This window comes from Lonchura striata, chromosome 1, assembly GCF_046129695.1.
Source record: "Lonchura striata isolate bLonStr1 chromosome 1, bLonStr1.mat, whole genome shotgun sequence".
NCBI lineage: Eukaryota > Metazoa > Chordata > Aves > Passeriformes > Estrildidae > Lonchura > Lonchura striata.
In genome coordinates, this window is record NC_134603.1 from 121353900 (window position 1) to 121373639 (window position 19740).

At 38.9% G+C, this 19740-nt stretch overlaps 1 protein-coding gene across 1 annotated transcript in view; it reads right to left on the reverse strand.

Annotated features, from left to right (window-relative positions):
• Positions 1-10343: 10343 nt before the first annotated feature.
• PLCL2 (phospholipase C like 2) overlaps positions 10344-19740 on the reverse strand; it is a 99979-nt gene continuing 90582 nt past the window's right edge. The window contains exon 7 of the mRNA XM_021538140.2: positions 10344-11599. Within this exon, the coding sequence (XP_021393815.2) occupies positions 11420-11599 (180 nt within the window). The 3' untranslated portion in view covers positions 10344-11419. The remainder of the gene's footprint in view (positions 11600-19740) is intronic.

Genomic DNA, 19740 nt, shown 5'->3' on the forward strand with positions numbered 1-19740 from the left:
ATTCATTGCACTTTCTATTAACTGCTCCTCCTTCACTGAGTCCTCTGTATGGCTGTGAGGTCGAGGTGCAGCACAGGATGGATGAGCTGGTTGGTCGCAGTCCTCCCTACCTGAGACCGTACGTGGCCTGGTGGAAGACAGACCACACACGTGTGAGCTTCTGACAGCACCAAGCCAAAAACTCTGGTGTTGGTGGGGAGTGTGTTCGCAACAAGTGTGTGGAGTCAGTGACAGAACAGTGACTTGTAAAATATCCAATCCCATTCCCTGTGTTACCAAAGGGGAAAGACCTGGCCACTCTCCTGCCCTGCTCTCCACTCGCTCCGTGCGTGTGCTGGATGCAGAGGCAGCTGCTGTGCTGGGGCTGGGGTTTGGGCTCCTTGCTCACCTGCCCACTGCTGTGACATTAGAGTTTGAAGCACTGCAGGGAAAACAGTTAATAAAATCAGTTCATTCTGTTTCTCAGTCATTTAAACTATTTTCACATGTGTCAGGTTTCATTTTATATTGTGCCTGAAACCAGTTGGCAGTTTGAAACTTTTGAGAACAGTTTCACAATGGATCATACAGTATGTGGTAATATGGCTTTATGGTACCAAGACTAATGTTTTATATTTCTGCTCTTTAGGCCTTCCAGCTGAATGTAAATTTAACTTTGGTTTCAGCATAAGCATCCTTCCAACTCACCTCAGCATGCTTCAAACCTCTGGAGAAGCCTGAGCTTTCAGCTTATGTTTGCAGTTCAGCTGAGTACAACAATTTACTTGAGAAACAGTTGGCAATCCATCCTATTTTGTCATCTTCCCTGCTTCATCTGCAATGTCTTTTGCTCTTTCAGTCCTGGAAGAGCTGTGTGCATGAGAAAAGTCCTACTGATGAGACATTTAAATGCCATAAAATGTCACTACATCAGATAAACTTCAAGATCTTAAAAAAGGATTAAAAGTTTATTTGATGCTGACATGCAGTTAATAGCACTTTTGCATGCAATTACTTCACACAGTTTCTATGAAGTTTTAAATGTCATGTAAGTGTATAAATTCCATTCAAATATAACCTTTATTATGAGAGCATCAATAACAGAAAAATCTAATTAAAGAATAAAAGGCTTGCTGGAAACATAACCTTTTTCATATTGAATTAGTAATGAATTTATAGAACTCCATGAAGGATATAATTTCAGAGGAGACTGACAAGCACAGAGAAAACCCTGCTTTCCACCACATGGTTTAGTGGAAGTTCCTCCTCTCTCTTCAGCAACCCATCCTTTTACATCCCTTTGTAATCCTGAGTGCATTATTATTCAAAGTGGTTGCATCAAATACATTAAAACAGCAGCTGCACCTTTGAAATCCCCCTGTTTTTATCAGCTTGAATCAGCTGCACTGGGACACTTGTCACCTTGTCACAGTCTATTACACCCAAGCTTTTGGCTGATGAATTACAGCTCTGTGAATCGTCCTGTCTAGCAAATTGCCAGCATAGAAGAAGGAACCAAATATCACTACCAGCATTACAGAACACCATGGACAATGGTTACAATTCCCTTGGTCAGTGCTTACCCCAGAAAAGTAGACCATGGTGTCCTTCAAACCATAATGAGAATTACTATGGAGAGGACTGTCAATCTACATAACAGAAGAAATGAGGCTTGACAGTTCAGAAAAGTGGGGATAAGTACAGTAGCAGAACAAATTACTGCAAAAGGATTTGTTATTTTCTCCATGCTCAGTCTAAAACAGCTAGAAATTACCCAGGCCAAAGTTGTTGCCTGATTTTGACAAAAAATGGTTATCTGTATCTAGGTGTTGATTTCGCCTGGAAAGACAGAATGTGATAAATTTCTCTTTAGGGTCTTTCCCTAAACCATAGTTAAGTCCAAGCTATGAATGTGCCACATCACACTGCAAATGTATGGTCAGGATCATTCTCATCCCTTTCTGGTTTTTTAATTATATCCATATAGGAACATCATAAATATAAATATGATTATATATAAAAGTATTTTTATCTTGTTTTTTGCATTACCAAATATAATTTGTTTTTCTTCTGGATTGATTATTCAAAAATTATTAGTCTTCCCTCCAGACTAAACAAAGATATTACAAGCCTCTGAATACATACTGACACTGAGAAGAAAGGTTCAGAAGGGCATCTGAAGAGCACTAGATTTCACATGCCTTTCTGTGTGACCCTCTGCTCCTTCATACTGCAGGGTTTCCTCACTCCTGTCTCAGAAGTGCTTTCACTGTCCCTAGCCCCTTTCTTTCTCAGATCTTGCAGAACAGTCCATCCTGCGGCTGATCACAGAATCACAGAATGGCTGGGTTGAATGAGACCTCTGGAGGTCATCTACTCCAACACCTCTGCTAAAGCAGGTTCACCTAGGGCAGCTTGGACAGGATCATGTTGAGATGACTATTGAATAGCTCCAGCCTCTATGGGCAATCTGTCCCAGTGCACTGTCACCCTCACAGGAAAGAAATCCCTCCTTATGTTCAGGTGGAACTTCCTGTGTTCCAGTTTGTGCCCATTGTGACTTGTCCCATCACAGGAACCACTGAAAAGAGATGACATACAGGTTCCATCACCTTTCCAGGGATTGAGATAAGGTAACTGGCCTGTAGTTTTCTGGGTCCTTTTTACTCTTCTTGAAGACTGGGCTGACACTCTTTTTCCTCCAGCCCTCAGGCATTTCTCCAGTTCTCCATGACCCCTCAAAGGTGACAGTGTTTAACATCTAGCTCCCTTAGCACTCATGTGCGTATGCCATGGATTTGTGAGATCAAGTTTGCCTAAATGATCTCTAACCCAATCCTCCTCAACCAAGGAAAAGTCTTCCTTTCTGCAGACTTTCTCTCTTGCCTCCAGGGCCTTGGGATAAAGCTGCATTTGCTGGAACCCACAGTTTAGCAGCAGCTCATGAAAACCATAGTTCATCTCTACAACTCAAAAACTGCTCTACTCTGCCTCAAAACTGCTCTGCAGGGTGTTTTGAGCCCTGCTGCAGCCCACACCAGGTCAGCGCTAGTTGTTGCAGGAAAGAACAGTAACCACAATGGAAACGGCAGTTTTGGAAGCTACTGGCATTGGGGAAAAAAAGAATGTGACCAAATCATGTTTCTGAGGTCTATGAGAAGAGTCTGTACACAGCAGCCATCAGCAGCCCTGCTAAGCTAAAGACGTCTCTTGATGTCAGGTGTTTCATGGATGCTTTGCTATACCACTGGGAAACACATTTAAATACACAACCTGGTCTCTGAATTCCACTGTACAGGCAGAACTCATGGGACTCAGTGCAATCATGTGCTTCTGAAAGGACCTGAAATCTGTGGGAAGTCCCACCTCCTGTCACTGATGCTGGAGGAGGGAGCCTTGTTTTCAATATGTTTAAGGTACAAAAACTATAACTGCAAGTTATGTGCTAAATGTGACACAGAAATACCTATACAGAAAACAGAAGATCTCCTGCAGCAGGAGATCTCACTGGCATGACCCTTGACATGTACTAGTTGTTTCAGTAGATAGCCTAAAGTCCTCTCAAATATGATGAAATAGAGATTATTTAAGGCCCTAGTGCATGACATATAATCATTCTTTATTTAGTGCAACACACTATAACTCTGTTATTCTGCATAAGTTGTGTGGTATCCTTGTTGAGCTTGCTAAGCCTCAATGAAATCCTGTGGCTTGTGACTACTAGCTACTATGAAGAAATCCTTTATGGATTTCAGTATTTTGCAGCCTTTTATTTCATTAATGTTTCACCATTTACTTACTTTATCTGTATCTGAAACAGCTCACAGAACCTATGAAACAGCAATATTGAGTATCAAATACAGCAATTCTTACAGCATTACAGATACTATTACTTGCAGCACAGATCATAAGGTAATTTTAATCTGGCTCCCCTAATGAATAGTTTGTGAACAGAATCTTAAATGTGAGGGTCTAATTTTCAGAGATTCAGCACTTGGGGGAATTGCACCAATGTCATTTCCATGTTATACACTTAGGCAATCTACAAAAGCTGCAATTCCAGCCTTCTTATTATAGTGTTATTTATTAGCTACTTTCTAGCTTGTGTCTATACAAGGAAGTAAGTGCATGGCAAATATAGCACTGCAGAAAACTGGGTTGGGGTTGGCTTTTTCTGTGTGGATTATGAAAACTGTGGAGGTGATGGACTATAGAGCACATAGTGCTCCCACCCATCATGTGCATCTCCACCTTTATAGGTGTAAGTTTTCTTTCAGGGTCCTACTCTTGGATCATTCTACTTTTGGTAATGTAGCTATGGTAGACAAAGTACATCACTGATTAGCTTGAAACACTGTTCATATTTAATCATTGTTCTTGTAGTTTTCCTCTGGGTTTTGAGCTGTAGCAGATCTTTTATGTAGGTAGAAAATGCCATTTTTCTTTTGCTAGAATTCTTCTGGGGAGATGCTGTCAGAGTGCTCCATCACATGTGACAGATCATCACTTACAGAGAGTTATCTCCAATACAAAATTGAGTTTTTATCTTGAAGTGTCGTGTCTGAGAAATCTTGGCTGTGACATGGGGTAGTGGAAGGAGCTGAATTTAGTAGCTGATTCCTCTCCCAGGACTGAACATATCTCTTATACCCACTTCTCTCCTTAATCTCGTAACAGCTGCCACCTCCCCATCATGGGCTAGTGGGTCTCCTCAGTTAATATCTCCAGTGCAGCCTCCCTGAGCATTAGGCTGTGCTCACATTATAGTGACCAGATTTTTAGTCCAGAACTATGTGTTGTCACAATGTTGACATCACCAGTGCTCTTCATGCACTCCAGCTCTTACTACTTGTCAGCTATTAGCTGTTAAAATCATGTTGGAAACAGTGGTGTAAAAATATCCAGTTAGCAAACCAATCCAACATTCTCCAAGCAGATAAACTTTAAATATTGGTTATGAATCCAGGCTCAAAACAAACAAACAAACAAACAAAACAAAACAACAACAAAAAAAAACCTACAAAAACAAAAACCAGTGAGGTGTATGCTTCTGTATAATTGTGTGCCAATAAATGTAAACAAAAAATATTGAAAATATTGTACTCTAGAGAATGCTGTTTGTGAAATGCTGTTTCCAGTCCTGCTTGCTGACTGCTCCCTGACAGCCATGGGGCTCTGAACAGCAGCAGCAGCCATCACTCTCCTGGGAAATTCACTACTCTCCTCCACAATTAGACTTCTGGTCCAAGATGGGATCTTTATTTCTCCATCCAACAAAATTGCTTTTTTTTCAGTAATCCTGGCACAAGTGACAGCATCAGTAATATAAAAAATATTTGAATATTTTGTTAAATATTAATAGTTGAAAAATTTAATCATTATTTGGATAAGGACATACCCAAATCACAGCATTAATCTGGAATTCATAACAGAGACAGCTGAATCCTAAGGCTTTTTCCAAGATTTTTGTGAGCTTTTGGGTTTTTTATTCAGAGAATAACACATCTGAGAAAAAAAGAAGTGATCATGCCGTGAGCCACAGCCTAAAGTCTGTATTATAAGAGTATAACAAATTCTTTTTTACTCTCTTCATAGACAGGAAAAATATTGGAACTCTCCAGGACCTGGGACCCCACACAGACATGCTTAGTTTGTAATCAACTGATAGGATTTGTATTTCAAAACCCTCTTCACCAATCAGCAGCAGTTTAAGAGTGCCTGCTCAGTACATGCCACGGAACAGCTACGTGGGCATTAATGCACTCTGTAAACCAGGATCTAGTGAAACCTGGTGTACACAGCATTCAAACACAGAGTGCTGCCTTCCCGCAAAGCACTTATTTATGTGTCAGTTTATTTCCCTCCCAGCCTCCTCCTGAGGGGGCTGGTTTTTTCTGCCATTACACAGTATGTTCCTCCTGCTACTTTAAAAAGTGGTAGATGTCATTTCCTCCAATTTATCAATGGAGGAAGCTGAGGGCCGGAGAACAAAGCACAGGGCTTCGAGTTCCCGCACTGTTTCCTGGCCGTGCGGCTTCCCCCTCCCAGACAGTCCCCAGCACACAAGCCAACGCTGCAGCCAGCCAAGAAGAGCCTCTGCTCCCCCACATTTATCTCCATGGAAGAGAGGTAACTAATTAAACACCCAAGCTTACTCAGAAAGCTCTTCCACAGACTGCAGATAGCTTAATGAGGCCGGATTGCTCTTGACAAACAGGAGAGGTTCATGACAGCTGAATCACTCTTTGGTCATGCTACTCCCACTCCAGCTCAAGCTGCCTCCTTTCATACCACTCTCCCACACCACCTCTTGAACACCCTCCTCCTGATCACAGACACACACATCCTCCTTCCTCTCAACTCTGCTGTGCCAAAGTGGCACACAGTGAGAAGTCCTATGAGCTCAAGTGGCAAAAGTATGAACCTCATAGCAGTGCATTCACCTAAGCCCAAAAAGAGAAATTAAGTCTGGTGTTTGTACCTGACCACTCTCCCAGCATCACTGCTCTCTTTAGCACACTAGATGATACTGTAAGAGGAAGAAACACTATCTTTTGTCTCAAAGTACCAGAAACCAATGGGAAACATTAGGGATCTGTCAGGATGGTACTGGGACCATACCATCCTCTGGCTACCCACACCTCCGGACTAATTTTTTTTTTAACATCCAGTTCTGCTTGTCTTTCTCTTCCTCAATGCTGCCTTTCAATTCTTAAGTGCTGTTCACTTTGGTTGACTACAATGGATGTTTCCCCAAGCCTGTGATGACTTGTTGTTCTCTTGTATACTGTCCTATTTCTAATCTTTCTGTTGTACTCCTTTTTGCTACCCTGTGTTTCCTCAGCCACCCACAGAAGAGGTGATGAGTCAGAAAGGGAAGTTTAATAGGGTCCTAAAACAGAAATAACAAGAAAACCTCAGGAGTTTTACTTAGGTAGTTTACTGCCTTTTTCTGATTGAGAACAAACAAGTTGTAATGACTAAAGAACATCACACAGATTAGTTTTGAAAACTATCAAACTGATCTGTCCCACAGCTGCTTTCATAATACTGAGAGCAACAGGAATCAGGGAGTGTTGAGAACAGTGGAGAGTTTCATTGACGTATTTAAAGGAACTCAAAAGACTGAAGGTCCTTTATAGGATACATGCAGATCTATTAATCTTTAAACCAAGTTGTTAGATACTCAGTTTAGAAAATTTAACTGGTCAGAATGAGTAGGTGTGAATAGAGAAAAAAAATGCGGTAAAGTCAAAAGAAGCTAGCTGGGGACATCACCAGTTTCAGAATTCTGCTCATGGTATCAAAACCCCATGCGCTCATCATCCTTCAGCAGCAGCACTCCAACTCTTAGCTATATAAGCATAAAATGATTTCACAGTGAAGAACATGCCTTTGCAAGGGCACACTGTGCCATGATTATGGCTGTATGATTACCCTTCTAAGCTGCAAATATCACTCTTTGTATTAGTTTTTAACCTTCAGTTGACACAAATGCAAACCTAGGTAGGCTAAAGCTTATTTGAAGATTATTACACCCTGCACAGGACACTCAGGAGCTTCCCTGATCTGTGCAGCAAATGGATATAGCAAGAAGAAATCAGCATTACTTTTAAAATCCATGCCAGAGAAAACTGTACCAGGAAATCATATAAATGGAAGGGATACTCAAGCACTAAAAGGGCAAAGGATTGGGTCCTTTCAGATTAGTTTATTTAATTAATAGACCGGTGTTAAAATTTTTGGAACTCACTTCCATTTTTCATCCTGGCAACTCTTAATCGTCTCTCTCTGCTGTTTCAACTTCAAAACAGGAGAAAGTGACTACAGTAACCAGCCATGGAGTCTTATAAAATTATTCTTGTGCTGTACAAAGTAGCTGAAAAAATGGTTGACTCATACAGCATCTTCTCAAGCTGAATGGGCCAGCTTGTGAAATTGTGCAGGGCACCATTCTAGCATTCTTTGTTCAGCAACAGAACAACATGAAGGTGTAAAAAGAAAGGAGTAGAGAAAAAGGGGAAATTTTGCAAAACTACACTTAAATTCCAGTCATACTGACTTGAGTAAAGAGCACCACTGGCATCAGAAAGGCCACAGCTTCAACAGTACAGCCTTGCCCTCAGCTCTGCTTTGAAGGCTGTCACAGTTTTGGTGGCATCACTAGGCTCAGGAGTGCCCCTTGGTAACTGCTGCTGGGGGAATGCCTGGAGAACAGAGTTGTCTGCTATAGCTGGCTGGTGTGTACAGAGGATGGAAGGCATGGTCCTGGCTCTGTGGTTAAATATCCAATGGCTGCTATGTACCACACCAAGCAAAACCAATGAGGAAGGGAGGAAGAATGCAGATGAGGTTTGGAGGTGCTCATTTTTCAAACAGGCACTGTTTAAACTTTTTCTTGTGTTCAAAAAAAGATTTAACTATTAGTGTCTATATGATTAATCTGTATGTGAATTTTCCTTTCCCAATTGCCCTTTAATTTTAAATTGAGTTATATATTGACATATACCTGTAGTCACTCAATGATTATTGAAGCCAAACAAAAGCTAAAAGGCAGTCATGTAAACAGTCACTCATCTTTTGGATCAATCTTCCACAGCTAAAGACTACGTAAACAGTTCAACTGCATTACACTTTTAAGAAAATAAAGACCCCCCAAAAAGTGCAAAGTCAATCTGTGTTTAATTTTGTTTTGAATACTTTGCTGGGGCTTGGTTGCATCTCTCTATATATCCTAAAATAAACATTGTAAAAAAAATGGACTAATAATATGGATGCAAAGAATGCTTTAAGAAAATACAACTGAAAAAACCAGACATACATTTGGTGTTGAAATCATCATCACTGGACTAACAATAGAGCCAGATACTTTGCTTGCAAGTGATTATCCAACTCTTTTAACATGCAACATGTAAACTTCCTGAAGCACTTTTAGCTACACATCATCTTTCAGAAAGATGATGACAGCTCATTTTATGATTTTATAGTACATACAGTTTTGGATCGAGAATGAATAATGCACAAAAGTGACTTCCATTTTAAGGAATCAGCACTAAAATCAGATGCTAACAGATTTAAAGGGTCAGTTAGCTAAATGCATGTATTTTAACTTTTTAAAAATATATATTATGCATCTATATTGCTCAAAAATTATACAACAATGCAGAACATGATCCGTTTTGTAATCAACAATTACATATATTGTAAGAGTGGAACATGCAAAATCTTGTCTATGTGATAATCAATTTTCACTTACTACTTTTTGCCTTAAGACAAAGGAAAAACCATCAAATTGTGTTGAACCCTTTCAATGTTCCCTCACCTCTGTTCAGGTTGTAATGTGCTAAACAGAAATATGTCAATGCTAAGAATGCCCAAGACATCAGTTCTGATAACCTGGCTGGAGGAAGAGACTCTTACAGAAATGCTTCATTTGTGATATAAATTATGTCATTCTGTAAATGCCATAAAAACAGTGCTGGGGCAGGACTGCAAAAGGGGCCTTACTGGTTTTTAGGTCTCTCTGAAACATAATGTGAACAGTGATGACATCTTCCCACAGCCTACATCTTTCAGTTAGGACTTAAGTTCAGAAATAAAATTCCAGCAGCCTAGGTTTTGGAATTTCTGATTAAGTGAAACTGACCTTGCATATTTATGGTACAGATGGATCTTGATCCAAAGCAGTTGTTTGGCTGTAGATAAATTTAAATCTGACCCTAAAACAGATTTAGATGTGATATATTTGGTCCTGGAAGACTAATTTCACAGTGGCTTAGAACACAGTTAACAATGTGAATTTCAAGTTGTTTCCCATCAACTTCAGGTTCCATCAGAAGACTTTCAGCTGCCAACACAGAAAAGGACTGCCTAAAAAGCTTCATTTTGTACTACACAGAATAGAACTCACTCCTAGCAAGATCCTAACATTAGGGCACACAGTCTGTAACTAGACACTGAAAGAGCTTAGCACCTTCTAAAACTGCTCCTAACCCATACAGTTTGACATTTAAAAGTGCAGGCTCAAGATGTGACATTTAGTATGCAAACTGTTTTCATCCCACCCCATCCCCACTTTAATTTTATAATGACTAGAAAACAAATGAAGTCCCTAATAATTCAATGAGGTGCAAGCGTAACGGCGTTCTTGTTCAGAGCTCCATTGACTTTTATGGGATGTTAAACCTACGTGGATTTCATTACACTCTAAGTGCAGAAAGAGCATCTTGAACTGGTTAAAACAAAAATCCATGTAGAATGCATGTCTTGAAGACTACTACTTAAAAGAATGCTTTTCAACAACCATCACCATCTTCTCTTTTCCCCCACAACTGAACAAAAAGCACATTTTGATCTCCAGAGGATTTCACTTGTTTTTCTTCAAATTTATTAGCTTCTGTAATTATATATAGTCCATTTTATTGTTAAATCAGAAACAGTAAGAGAACACTCTAGGTTGGTATAGTCATTTTACAATGAGCATATCAGCTACAATACCTTTACCTAATGTTGTCAGAAAACCAAAAAAGATCAGAACAGCAATTGATTTATTTTTTGACAAACCTGCTTATTGAGATATCACCTATTCTGTAAGGAAGAAAATACTCAAAAAATAAAAAAGTTAAAATTTAGTTAAAAGCTTTACTTGTTTGGGAGCAATCTCATAAAACTCTTTTTAATATGAGCACTTCACTTCACAAAATGAAAAACTATTTACATCATTTTGCTTGCGGTTTGGTCACATTATCTACACACATTTGCAGAAGATCTTAGGCAAAATAGGTATCTTCTTCTGACATAGGCTATCAGATTGATTGCACATTTTCCTTTTACATAATGGCTCTCCTATAGTGCACTGAAGTCAGTGATCACTGTCTAATTACATTCTCATTTTAATTTATGGCTCAACAATAAAATCAATACCACTTCAAACCCAAATATCCAAGCGGCTGAATTACATATAGTGTGAAACTTGTGGATTCCACTTTTTTAGACCTGATTTTCAAAAGAATTATATATCTCACTAGCACAATTAGCAAACTGTGCAAAGAAAGAAACAACCTTTGAATTGAATTGGTTTGAAAATCAAGGCATCTTGCCAAATTCTGTCAACTGATTTCCTGCTAGATCATTTTAAAAATGTTCATTTCCTGATGGCACTACAATGAACTTTTCAGCACGCAATTACTGAATTACAGTATCTTTTACATATATATGCTATATTTAGGCCAATAATGTAATTTCCATGTTACACAAAATCATTGCCTTCACAAGCAGAGTTGCTACATACATTCACAGTTTCAATAGATTGTAATTAGCTTCTCCAGTTGTGCTTTAAAAATTCCGAATATTTTCCAACAGTAAGTGCAAAGCAAATGTCCTATGCAGCTACAATTGGTCACAGAGTTATAAACTCCAAAATTACGAGAAGAGCCTTCTCTCATTCTCCATTTTCATCACCTGCTTTTTCAGGTATGACTTCCAGACTTCGACGAGGCTTTGAGATTTCTGCATTTTCAGTGCCTGGCTTATTAAGTCCACATGAAAGAGTGGCATAATGGATTTGCTTCAGATTCTCCAGTGCTTCATTTTTAGCATATTTGAGAAGATCAGCCTGTCCCTGTAAGGAAAAAAATGCAGTCAGAATACACATTTGATAACATCATTCTTTTCTCTTTTACCCTTCTGCTTGTTTCAGATCAAAAGTATAGTTGTCCTGCTAAAAAAAACCAACAAACAAAAAAAGAAAGACCAAAAACAAAACCAACCAATGAAACAAACAAAAAATTCCTCAAAAACCAAAACAAAACTCAAATACTGATAATTTAGTGTTAGAAAGAATCAAGCTCTTTGTTTTCTCTGAAGCCAATCAATGGCATCAGCAAATGGGGTAGGGGCAATTTCTGCCCAACAGTTTTCAAGAAAGTAATCTGTGCTGTATTTTTAATCCATGGGGACTATAAATGCTTCTGCATAATGAAAATTGTGACGATTGATTTTAATACCTCAGACAGGCATTTAAAGCTTTCCTGTTTTTTTGGTTCCTAGGGATTTTTTTTTCCTTAGCTATGTGATTTACTCAATAGCAGGATGGTAAAGGACCAATGCTTGTCAATGCATGCCACATGAAAACACAGGCTGGCAAGCAATACATAAAAAGGACAGTGATGACAAAGACTTCACAGGGCTGTCTGCAGTTCAGCACTATCGCTATCCCTTATCAAAATTATAGAATTGTTTAGGTTGGAAAAGCCCTTTAAGACCATCAGGTCCAACCATTAACCTAACACTGCCAAGTCCACCACTAAACCATGTCCTTAAGAGCCACATCAATCTTCCTCTTCATAGCAATTAAGTTATAAGCAAAGCTGTAAGAGAAATTGTCCCAGGCTTAGGTCATTTGGCTCTTGTTCTACAGTCCTCCATCTCTTCATATTGGTTAAAGCCCTCTAATAGCAACAGCTCTCACTGGGAGACTGTGGACAGCCTTCCCTGCAGCTGGTTTCTGCCCACCCTGCCCACCTGCAGCGAATGAGTGAGGCTGTAGCACATGGTGAGCATGTCTGTCTTACTGGTGTGCACAGAGAAGTTCAAAAACAGGAAAAGCAAGTCTGCAAGGGCCAAAGTGATTGTGCTGTGCCCGTGCTCCTGAGGGAGAACTGCTCACAGCTCACAGGAAAATATCTAAAGGAGAGACATGCATACCTGAAGGGGAGAAATTACACACACACACACACAAAAAAAGTCCAGGTACTGTAGTTCCTGGGGACTGCCAGTACCAGTGTCCAATGAGGGATGAACACTGACTGTACCTTCTCCTGTCATGTCTGTCCATCCTGGGTAAATTCTGCCTCCTGACAAACACTTCTCTTGACAACATGCTAGTATCTTTTTCAAAGATAATACACTGCCTCTCCTCTGCCAAATAAGGTTGAAATGCACCTTTACCTCTTGATTTTAAAAATATAGGAGTAGAGATAGAATAGCAGACAGACAAAAACATGTGCACTCATGGTGTGGTACTTCTGATGCATCTTCAGCAATTCAGAACATAAATACTATCTAATGAAGTGAGTAGAATTATATATTTGAGACACACAAATTGAAAACAAATTTTACTTTCTTCAAAGAAATAATGTTTCCCCATCTCCTCACCCAAGACTATAATAGCCAAAGTCTTTCCTTCTGATTACCAGAGAGGAAAAAAATCTAGAATGTCATCAATCATAGCACAAGCCTCAGTAATATTTTCTTCTAAAGAAAACTGGGCTACTTTTTTTTTTTAAATTCACTTACTTTTTTTCCAAACTAACAAATAACTAAAAGCTAATTTAAAACACTCCAGCACACTAAATGAGTCATATCTGGAGTGCATCTGTTTCTAACCCAAGTTCTGGTTTACATGGATTAGTAGAATATAGTTCTGGAATTTTAATCAAGTTGTTTATTACAGTCAGAGCTGCTAGCAAACAGTCTATTCATAAGGTTGCCCAAAACTTCTCAGTTAAAAAAACCACCCCACTTTCAGTTGCTTATATGCTTGCCAAACTTTTAACTACTGAAGCTGACACTTTCTGTGTAGGATTCTTGCCATTGGCAGATTTGGCATATTTTATTATTATTTCTGCTTAATATTATTCTTTAACCTCATCCATATGGTTCATTCAGTTCTGAGAATAAAAATGGAGAATTGCCATCAGAAGTTTGTTAACAATCTTCTATACTTACTTCCCTACTCTCTTTTGGGGTAGGGACTTCTAATTTACTACAGGGGAGTAGATCCAAGTTATGAGCTTTTAATAAACAAAAATCAGATTTTGAATGTGGTTAGTAAAATCACTGAGGATTCCACTCCTGATCATCCTTCATCTCTTGACAGCTCCAGCAATGTGGCAATACAGTATTCCATTTCCACAGGATAATGAATGTGCATTAGGAAAAAAGCTGGGTTTTTTTCCTGGATGGCTTCTCCAAGCCACCAACATTGGGCTGCAATGCCAGCAGGGTGAAAGCCAGACCAGAGGGGAGGAAAGAAGAGCCTGAGACAGACTGGAGAAGAAGTGGATGGGGAAAAGGATTGCAAGAGCATTCTCTGGGACTGACCTGGCAAGAGGCCTAGGGCTGCTGAAAGGGAAACTGGACTGCATTATACAAGGCAAATGCTAGATCTTACTGCAAGAGGAGATTGTGAAACACACACAGCGTGACAACACTAAATTTGGATCTGACAGGTGAGTAGAGAAAGGGAAAGACTGAGGCAACATTTGGGATTGGAATACAGAAAGAAAACAGATTGACAAAATTCACCACATTGAAAGTAGCCTGAAAATTATATACAAGTAGGACTAACAACTCAAAAAGAGCAAGAGATTGGTAATGAGAATAAAAGCTGGTGAGAAAGAGAAACAAAAACAATGAGCAGGGAGAAGGCTGCTGAATGCAACAAATTCAGTAAGGTGATGAGAAAATGAAAATTAACACTCATTGGGAAGGATCTCTAGAGGTGGCAAGGAGGAAGAAGAAAATATTAGGCACCAAGTGGAAACAGAATAGTGTCTATAGGGAAGTGGGGAAGAAGGAATCAGGGGTTAGCAGGAATGGCTGGTTTTCAGCAGGGAACTGTGAGTGTCTGGACAATTCCAATCAGGGAAGATGAACTTTGAAGACAAAACAGGATCTAGGATAAAGCCTGGATTATTGCAGACAAAGTGTTCAGACTAAACACTGTTGACCAAGTGGCATCATGTTTAGACCAGGGTGAAATAGAAAAATGTATCAGTGCTCATTACCCCCTTCTCCAATGCTCAGAATTTATTTCTGAATGCTGTTGAACTCAAAAAATGTTTGTAAACCCACCTGCGTTGCCATTATCTGCTGATATATCCTGATCTCAAGATAAAACAAGAGCCAACCACTACTACCAAAAATGCCATGAGCTCAAGTGAGAGAGCTCTGCACAATTCACATGAAGTGCCTAGTTCTGTTGATACACCATCATGAAGACATATGCTGGGGAAATGAAACAGCATGCACCTCAAAGATTCAAGTGAACACCACTGAAAAGCAATACAATGCATCAGAACGGCATAAAATTTAAAAAGTCATCCAGATCTGGAAAAAAACTGCCATCTAACAATTGCAACGGCTTTCTTTCTAGTTAGGTATCAAATATCTCTTCTCCAAGGGCTCTCAAGATTCAGTTTCAATTCTTTCTATTTTATGCATCTTGATTTTCACAGTGGATGCTGTTGACTTAATAGGAAGGTCAGCTGACTGCAAGCTGGAACATGGGAATCTCTCAGATCTGTGGACTACTCGGGGCTCTTTCCCGTTCTTAGCAGACCCAAATGACTGTAGCAACTTGCTTTGATAAAATGCATATTGTAAAGTCAATACAAGAGAATTTCAAAGAGCTCAAATTTTAGGCAAGCAGATTTATCTTAAGGGAGTCCCAAAATATCCACATTCCAAGAAACAAAGCTGGTTTGCACAGAGAACTCAATACTGGGATCTGAAGCAGTTGTAAAGCAAATCGGTGTGTTTCTGCCTGTGGAAGGGCTGTCTTCACAAGGCTTTCACCTCAGATTAGGTCAAAATGTAAACTAATTTAGCCCTTAGTGTTGCCTGCCAAGCACACAAAAAAAACCAGCACTGTGGTTATCAGGCAGCTTGTGGTAATTCCCAGCTGGGAGCAGGATGGATCTGAGCCTCGCAGAGCACTGGGAGAGGGCTCTCCTCACAGCAGCACAAGGCAACCATGGCTCCCTTTCCTTCACCATGGTCACAATTCAGTTACAGAACTGAGCACTATGTAACTTGAATATTTCCTGTTTACAGATTGCAGAAAAAGTTGTTTTCTAGGCAGACACAGAAAAAGACCTTAAAGAAGTCAAAGAACAAAACTGATATTCATTCAAAAGCTTTTAGTAAACAGCAGCAATAAAGAATATGGATTAATTTGGAAGCCAAACTCAGTACCCTTTAAATCTCTCTGGCACAGTTTGTCTGTGTCATCTAGTCTGGTTTATTGTTTCTTAAATCATTGTTAAAAACATTCTGTTTGTTTTGAAACTTTTGGCTAAGAGGTAGTGTTTTTATATCATAGCTCCATAACAGTAACTGAAAACAAATTTAAAATGGTCCTTATCAGTTCTTGTACATCCAAAATGAGGTACCATTTCAGAGTCAGACAGATACAGAATCAATTAGAATGTCTCAGCACAGCTACCTTCATAAACTATTATGTATTCACTTATGATTTTTGATCAACTGTTTCTTCACTAATTATGTGAACCTGAAAGTTCACACTGAAAGTAAAATTGCACAGATGACATTTAAAATGAGCATGAGCACCCTTTCCCCCAAAAAATCCCAAGAAACTCTATAATTAATGATTGTAACCCAATCCAATTAATTAACCAATTAATGATTGTAAACCAATTAATGATTGTAAACCAATTAAGGATCTGTAACCCAAAGCTCCTATCAGGAAATTTAAGAAGCCACTATTCCTTTCTCAAAGTGCTCCTCAGAGCACAACAGAACATTGCTTTGAGCAACCTGGTGGAGTGGGAGGTGTCCCTGCCAATGGCAGCAGGGCTGAAACTGATGACCTTCAAGGTTCTTTCCAACCCCAGCCATTCTATTATTCTGTGACATGCTACAATGCTCTATGCCCAGCTGATGTGATCTGAGTGCAGTTTTGGAATCAGGACAAAAGGCCTTAGCTTCCTAACTTCTAAATAAGGGGTTAATTAGGAGACAAAATCCCATCAGTCCAGCAACATCAAGAGACTAGTAGCTTCAGATATTAAAACTGAACTGGGATGTCTTCTGAGGACCTACAGGACCAGCCAGCAACTCTCAGAGTCTTTATGAATGCTCCGTGGCTGCCAGACTTCACTTGGAAATTTGATTGAAAATGTTCAGATTATTTTTTAAATAGTAAGAAGCTGCAGTCTTGTAAGTGCTTTGAATGTGCCATTTATAAATACATTTTTTTAAATACTGTAGGTACAGAACTAATGCTATTACAGAGATAACAGATGCCATGGACTGCATGCCTTGAAAGAGAAAGTAATGCACATCATATAATGTGACATGCCTAAAAGCTCATAGCCAACAAGAAACATCTAGCAAATGCTGAAGTTAGGAGTCCCACGTTAATTCCAGATATTTCCATTCACCTCTCCCTTTGTGTTTAGAGCAGCTGTTCATTGCCAAGACTAATTTACAGTTGCTGCTATCTTCTTCCTATGGGCATCTCAAATTCTGAGCCTTATAGAAGGTTTTTATCAAAGTTTTTCTATGCCAGATAAGTCCATAAATTTTTACAGTAAGTTGTAGGAGTTTCCTACAACAGCACATAAGAGTGATTTTCCTCCTACAACAGTGTACTTTTGGCAGAAAATGTGATTATCTATGTTTAGAAAATATGAATTCTATCAGCCTAAGTAGTAACAATAAATAAATTACTAGCAAATAAATGTCTAATTGAAAGAGATTAATATTCTAGCATTTTACAACCTCTGAGACAGGCAACAGACCAAATTTACTCCAAGTGATATTGTGAAGTTAAATCTATCTGTGTACATATATGGGGTGAATAAGAATGGGCATGTGTGCATACACACATACACAAATTGGATGGAAGTATTTCAGCTGAATTCAAATATACTACCACTCATAAATTTGGCCACATGGCTTCAAATTAAGAAAAATTAAATCCTTTAAAGAAGTAACTGTAATGCATGTGCATGCAAAACACATAGAGATACTCAATAACTGCATCAGATGTTCTAAACAAAGTTTACCTAGAATTAAGCTGTCAATTTTGCTATTTTATCAAACTTTCCATTGCATCAACTGCAGTCAAAATGTCCCAACTGAAAGAGAACAATCAATATGTATCTCGAGGGTAAAATGCAGCTTGATCAGTTTGGAAAATACATTAGCCACACCATGTGAGCATGCCATGAATCTGCTGTGCAGGAGCTGAGGATGGCACTCATGTAGGATTATTTAGTAAGGCTGTTCAGAGCCCCACAATAATTCCTATATCACAACTAAGAGTCCACATATTTATTGTGTATTTTCACATTCATTTTTGTACTATTTGAGAAGGAAGTTAATTTGAAGAAGGCAGGGAATTCAACACATAAAAGAAATACTTAAAGTGGTTCAGATTGTTGCTCTTCTGCTCAATTTCTACTCAAATGTAGATGTTCACTTTTCATCCCTGTTCTCTCATACTTTTTTGAGAACTGGGAACATGGCAATGGAAAGACAGTGAGATCAAAATTATGATTGCAGATCTTTTTCTCCAGACAGGAAGTATAATATATTAGAAATTGTTTAACTATATGACACGAAAGTATGGGTATAGCCCACAGTTAAAGAGTTTAGACCTCAGTGTGTCACTTGAAATAAATTTCAGACTTTAACTTTCTGTACATCTAAACATGAGCAACAGCACTTAGCAGATGTCTATCTGAACTGCAGTACCTGTAAATAACTTTAAAGATGTTCTGTAATGCCTCCTGTTAAAGTTTCAACAACAGGCTGCTTAAAATCTCGCCAATTTTTTTAACTGAAGTATTAATTATGGGACAAATCGTGCCTTCCAAAAGAAAGGATGTTAATCTCTGAGTAGAAAAATACCACCCAATGACTGTTGATGAGATTTTCTCAATAATCTCTTCAAAAGGAAGGCCTTCTAACATCATAATTATGCTTATCCTAAGGACATGTATACAAGCCCTTCAGTGCTCCTCAGAGCCAGACCTACCATGTGGCTTCTCCAGTTCCTGGCGAACGCAGAAATCACGACTTCACATTCAGTCACTCACCAACTGCAAACCTCCCCCCCACCAACCCTTATGTTCAGAATGTAAAGCAGAGATGCAAAGCAAAGGTACTGCTGTTTCAGGAAGCATTAAAATAGATTTGCCTATCCAAGCTGGTATCTGACACCTTTGACAGAAAAAGAGGGATAGGAATTTATTTCTTTGACATTTGCTCAAAGCCACTGAACTAACTCTTCTCTATCCTCTCAGAAGCACAGGACTGATACATGACACATCCCATACACTGCCTTCAGGAAACTCTGTTCTGATACAGGAAATATCATATTCTGGTCCTTTACCTATAAGCAGAACCTGCATGCATATTTTTAGAATGTATTAACTGTACATGCTGTAGCAAATTTCACCACTTTTTGACTCTCCCCCGCATTGGATTTGTGCAGTATAACACAAGAGGGATTGGAGTACCAAGTGATCTCATGAAAAGCTTAACAGTTCAAACCAACATGGAAAGCTGGAAAAATACATATGCATTACTGCTATTCTTTCATAGTTCACTGTAAGAAGAGGCAGTATGGAACTGTATTGTCAAGAAGAGCTAAAAATAAAAACTAGGTGGGAGAAATTATTTTCTTTATAATTAAAACAGAGTTTATAGTTTAATGTAGTGAAGAAGTATTTGATTGAGTGGGAGAGAAGAACTCATTAGTGGATGTAAACATCAAACTTGAATAATTTGAGCTAGAGTTGAGGGAATAAATTAAGGGAGGCAGTTTTGCTATCTCTACAAATTTTGATATATTCTGCTGAGATCAAAGATCACCAATAAGAAACCTGAACTGCTCCATGTTCTAGTTTCCTGAAGGTCTCTGGCCGAAAGCTTTTCTTTTACTTTACCATTTACTCTTTTATCAAAATGTAAGCAAATGTGCTGGACAAAATGTCAAGAGAGACTCTA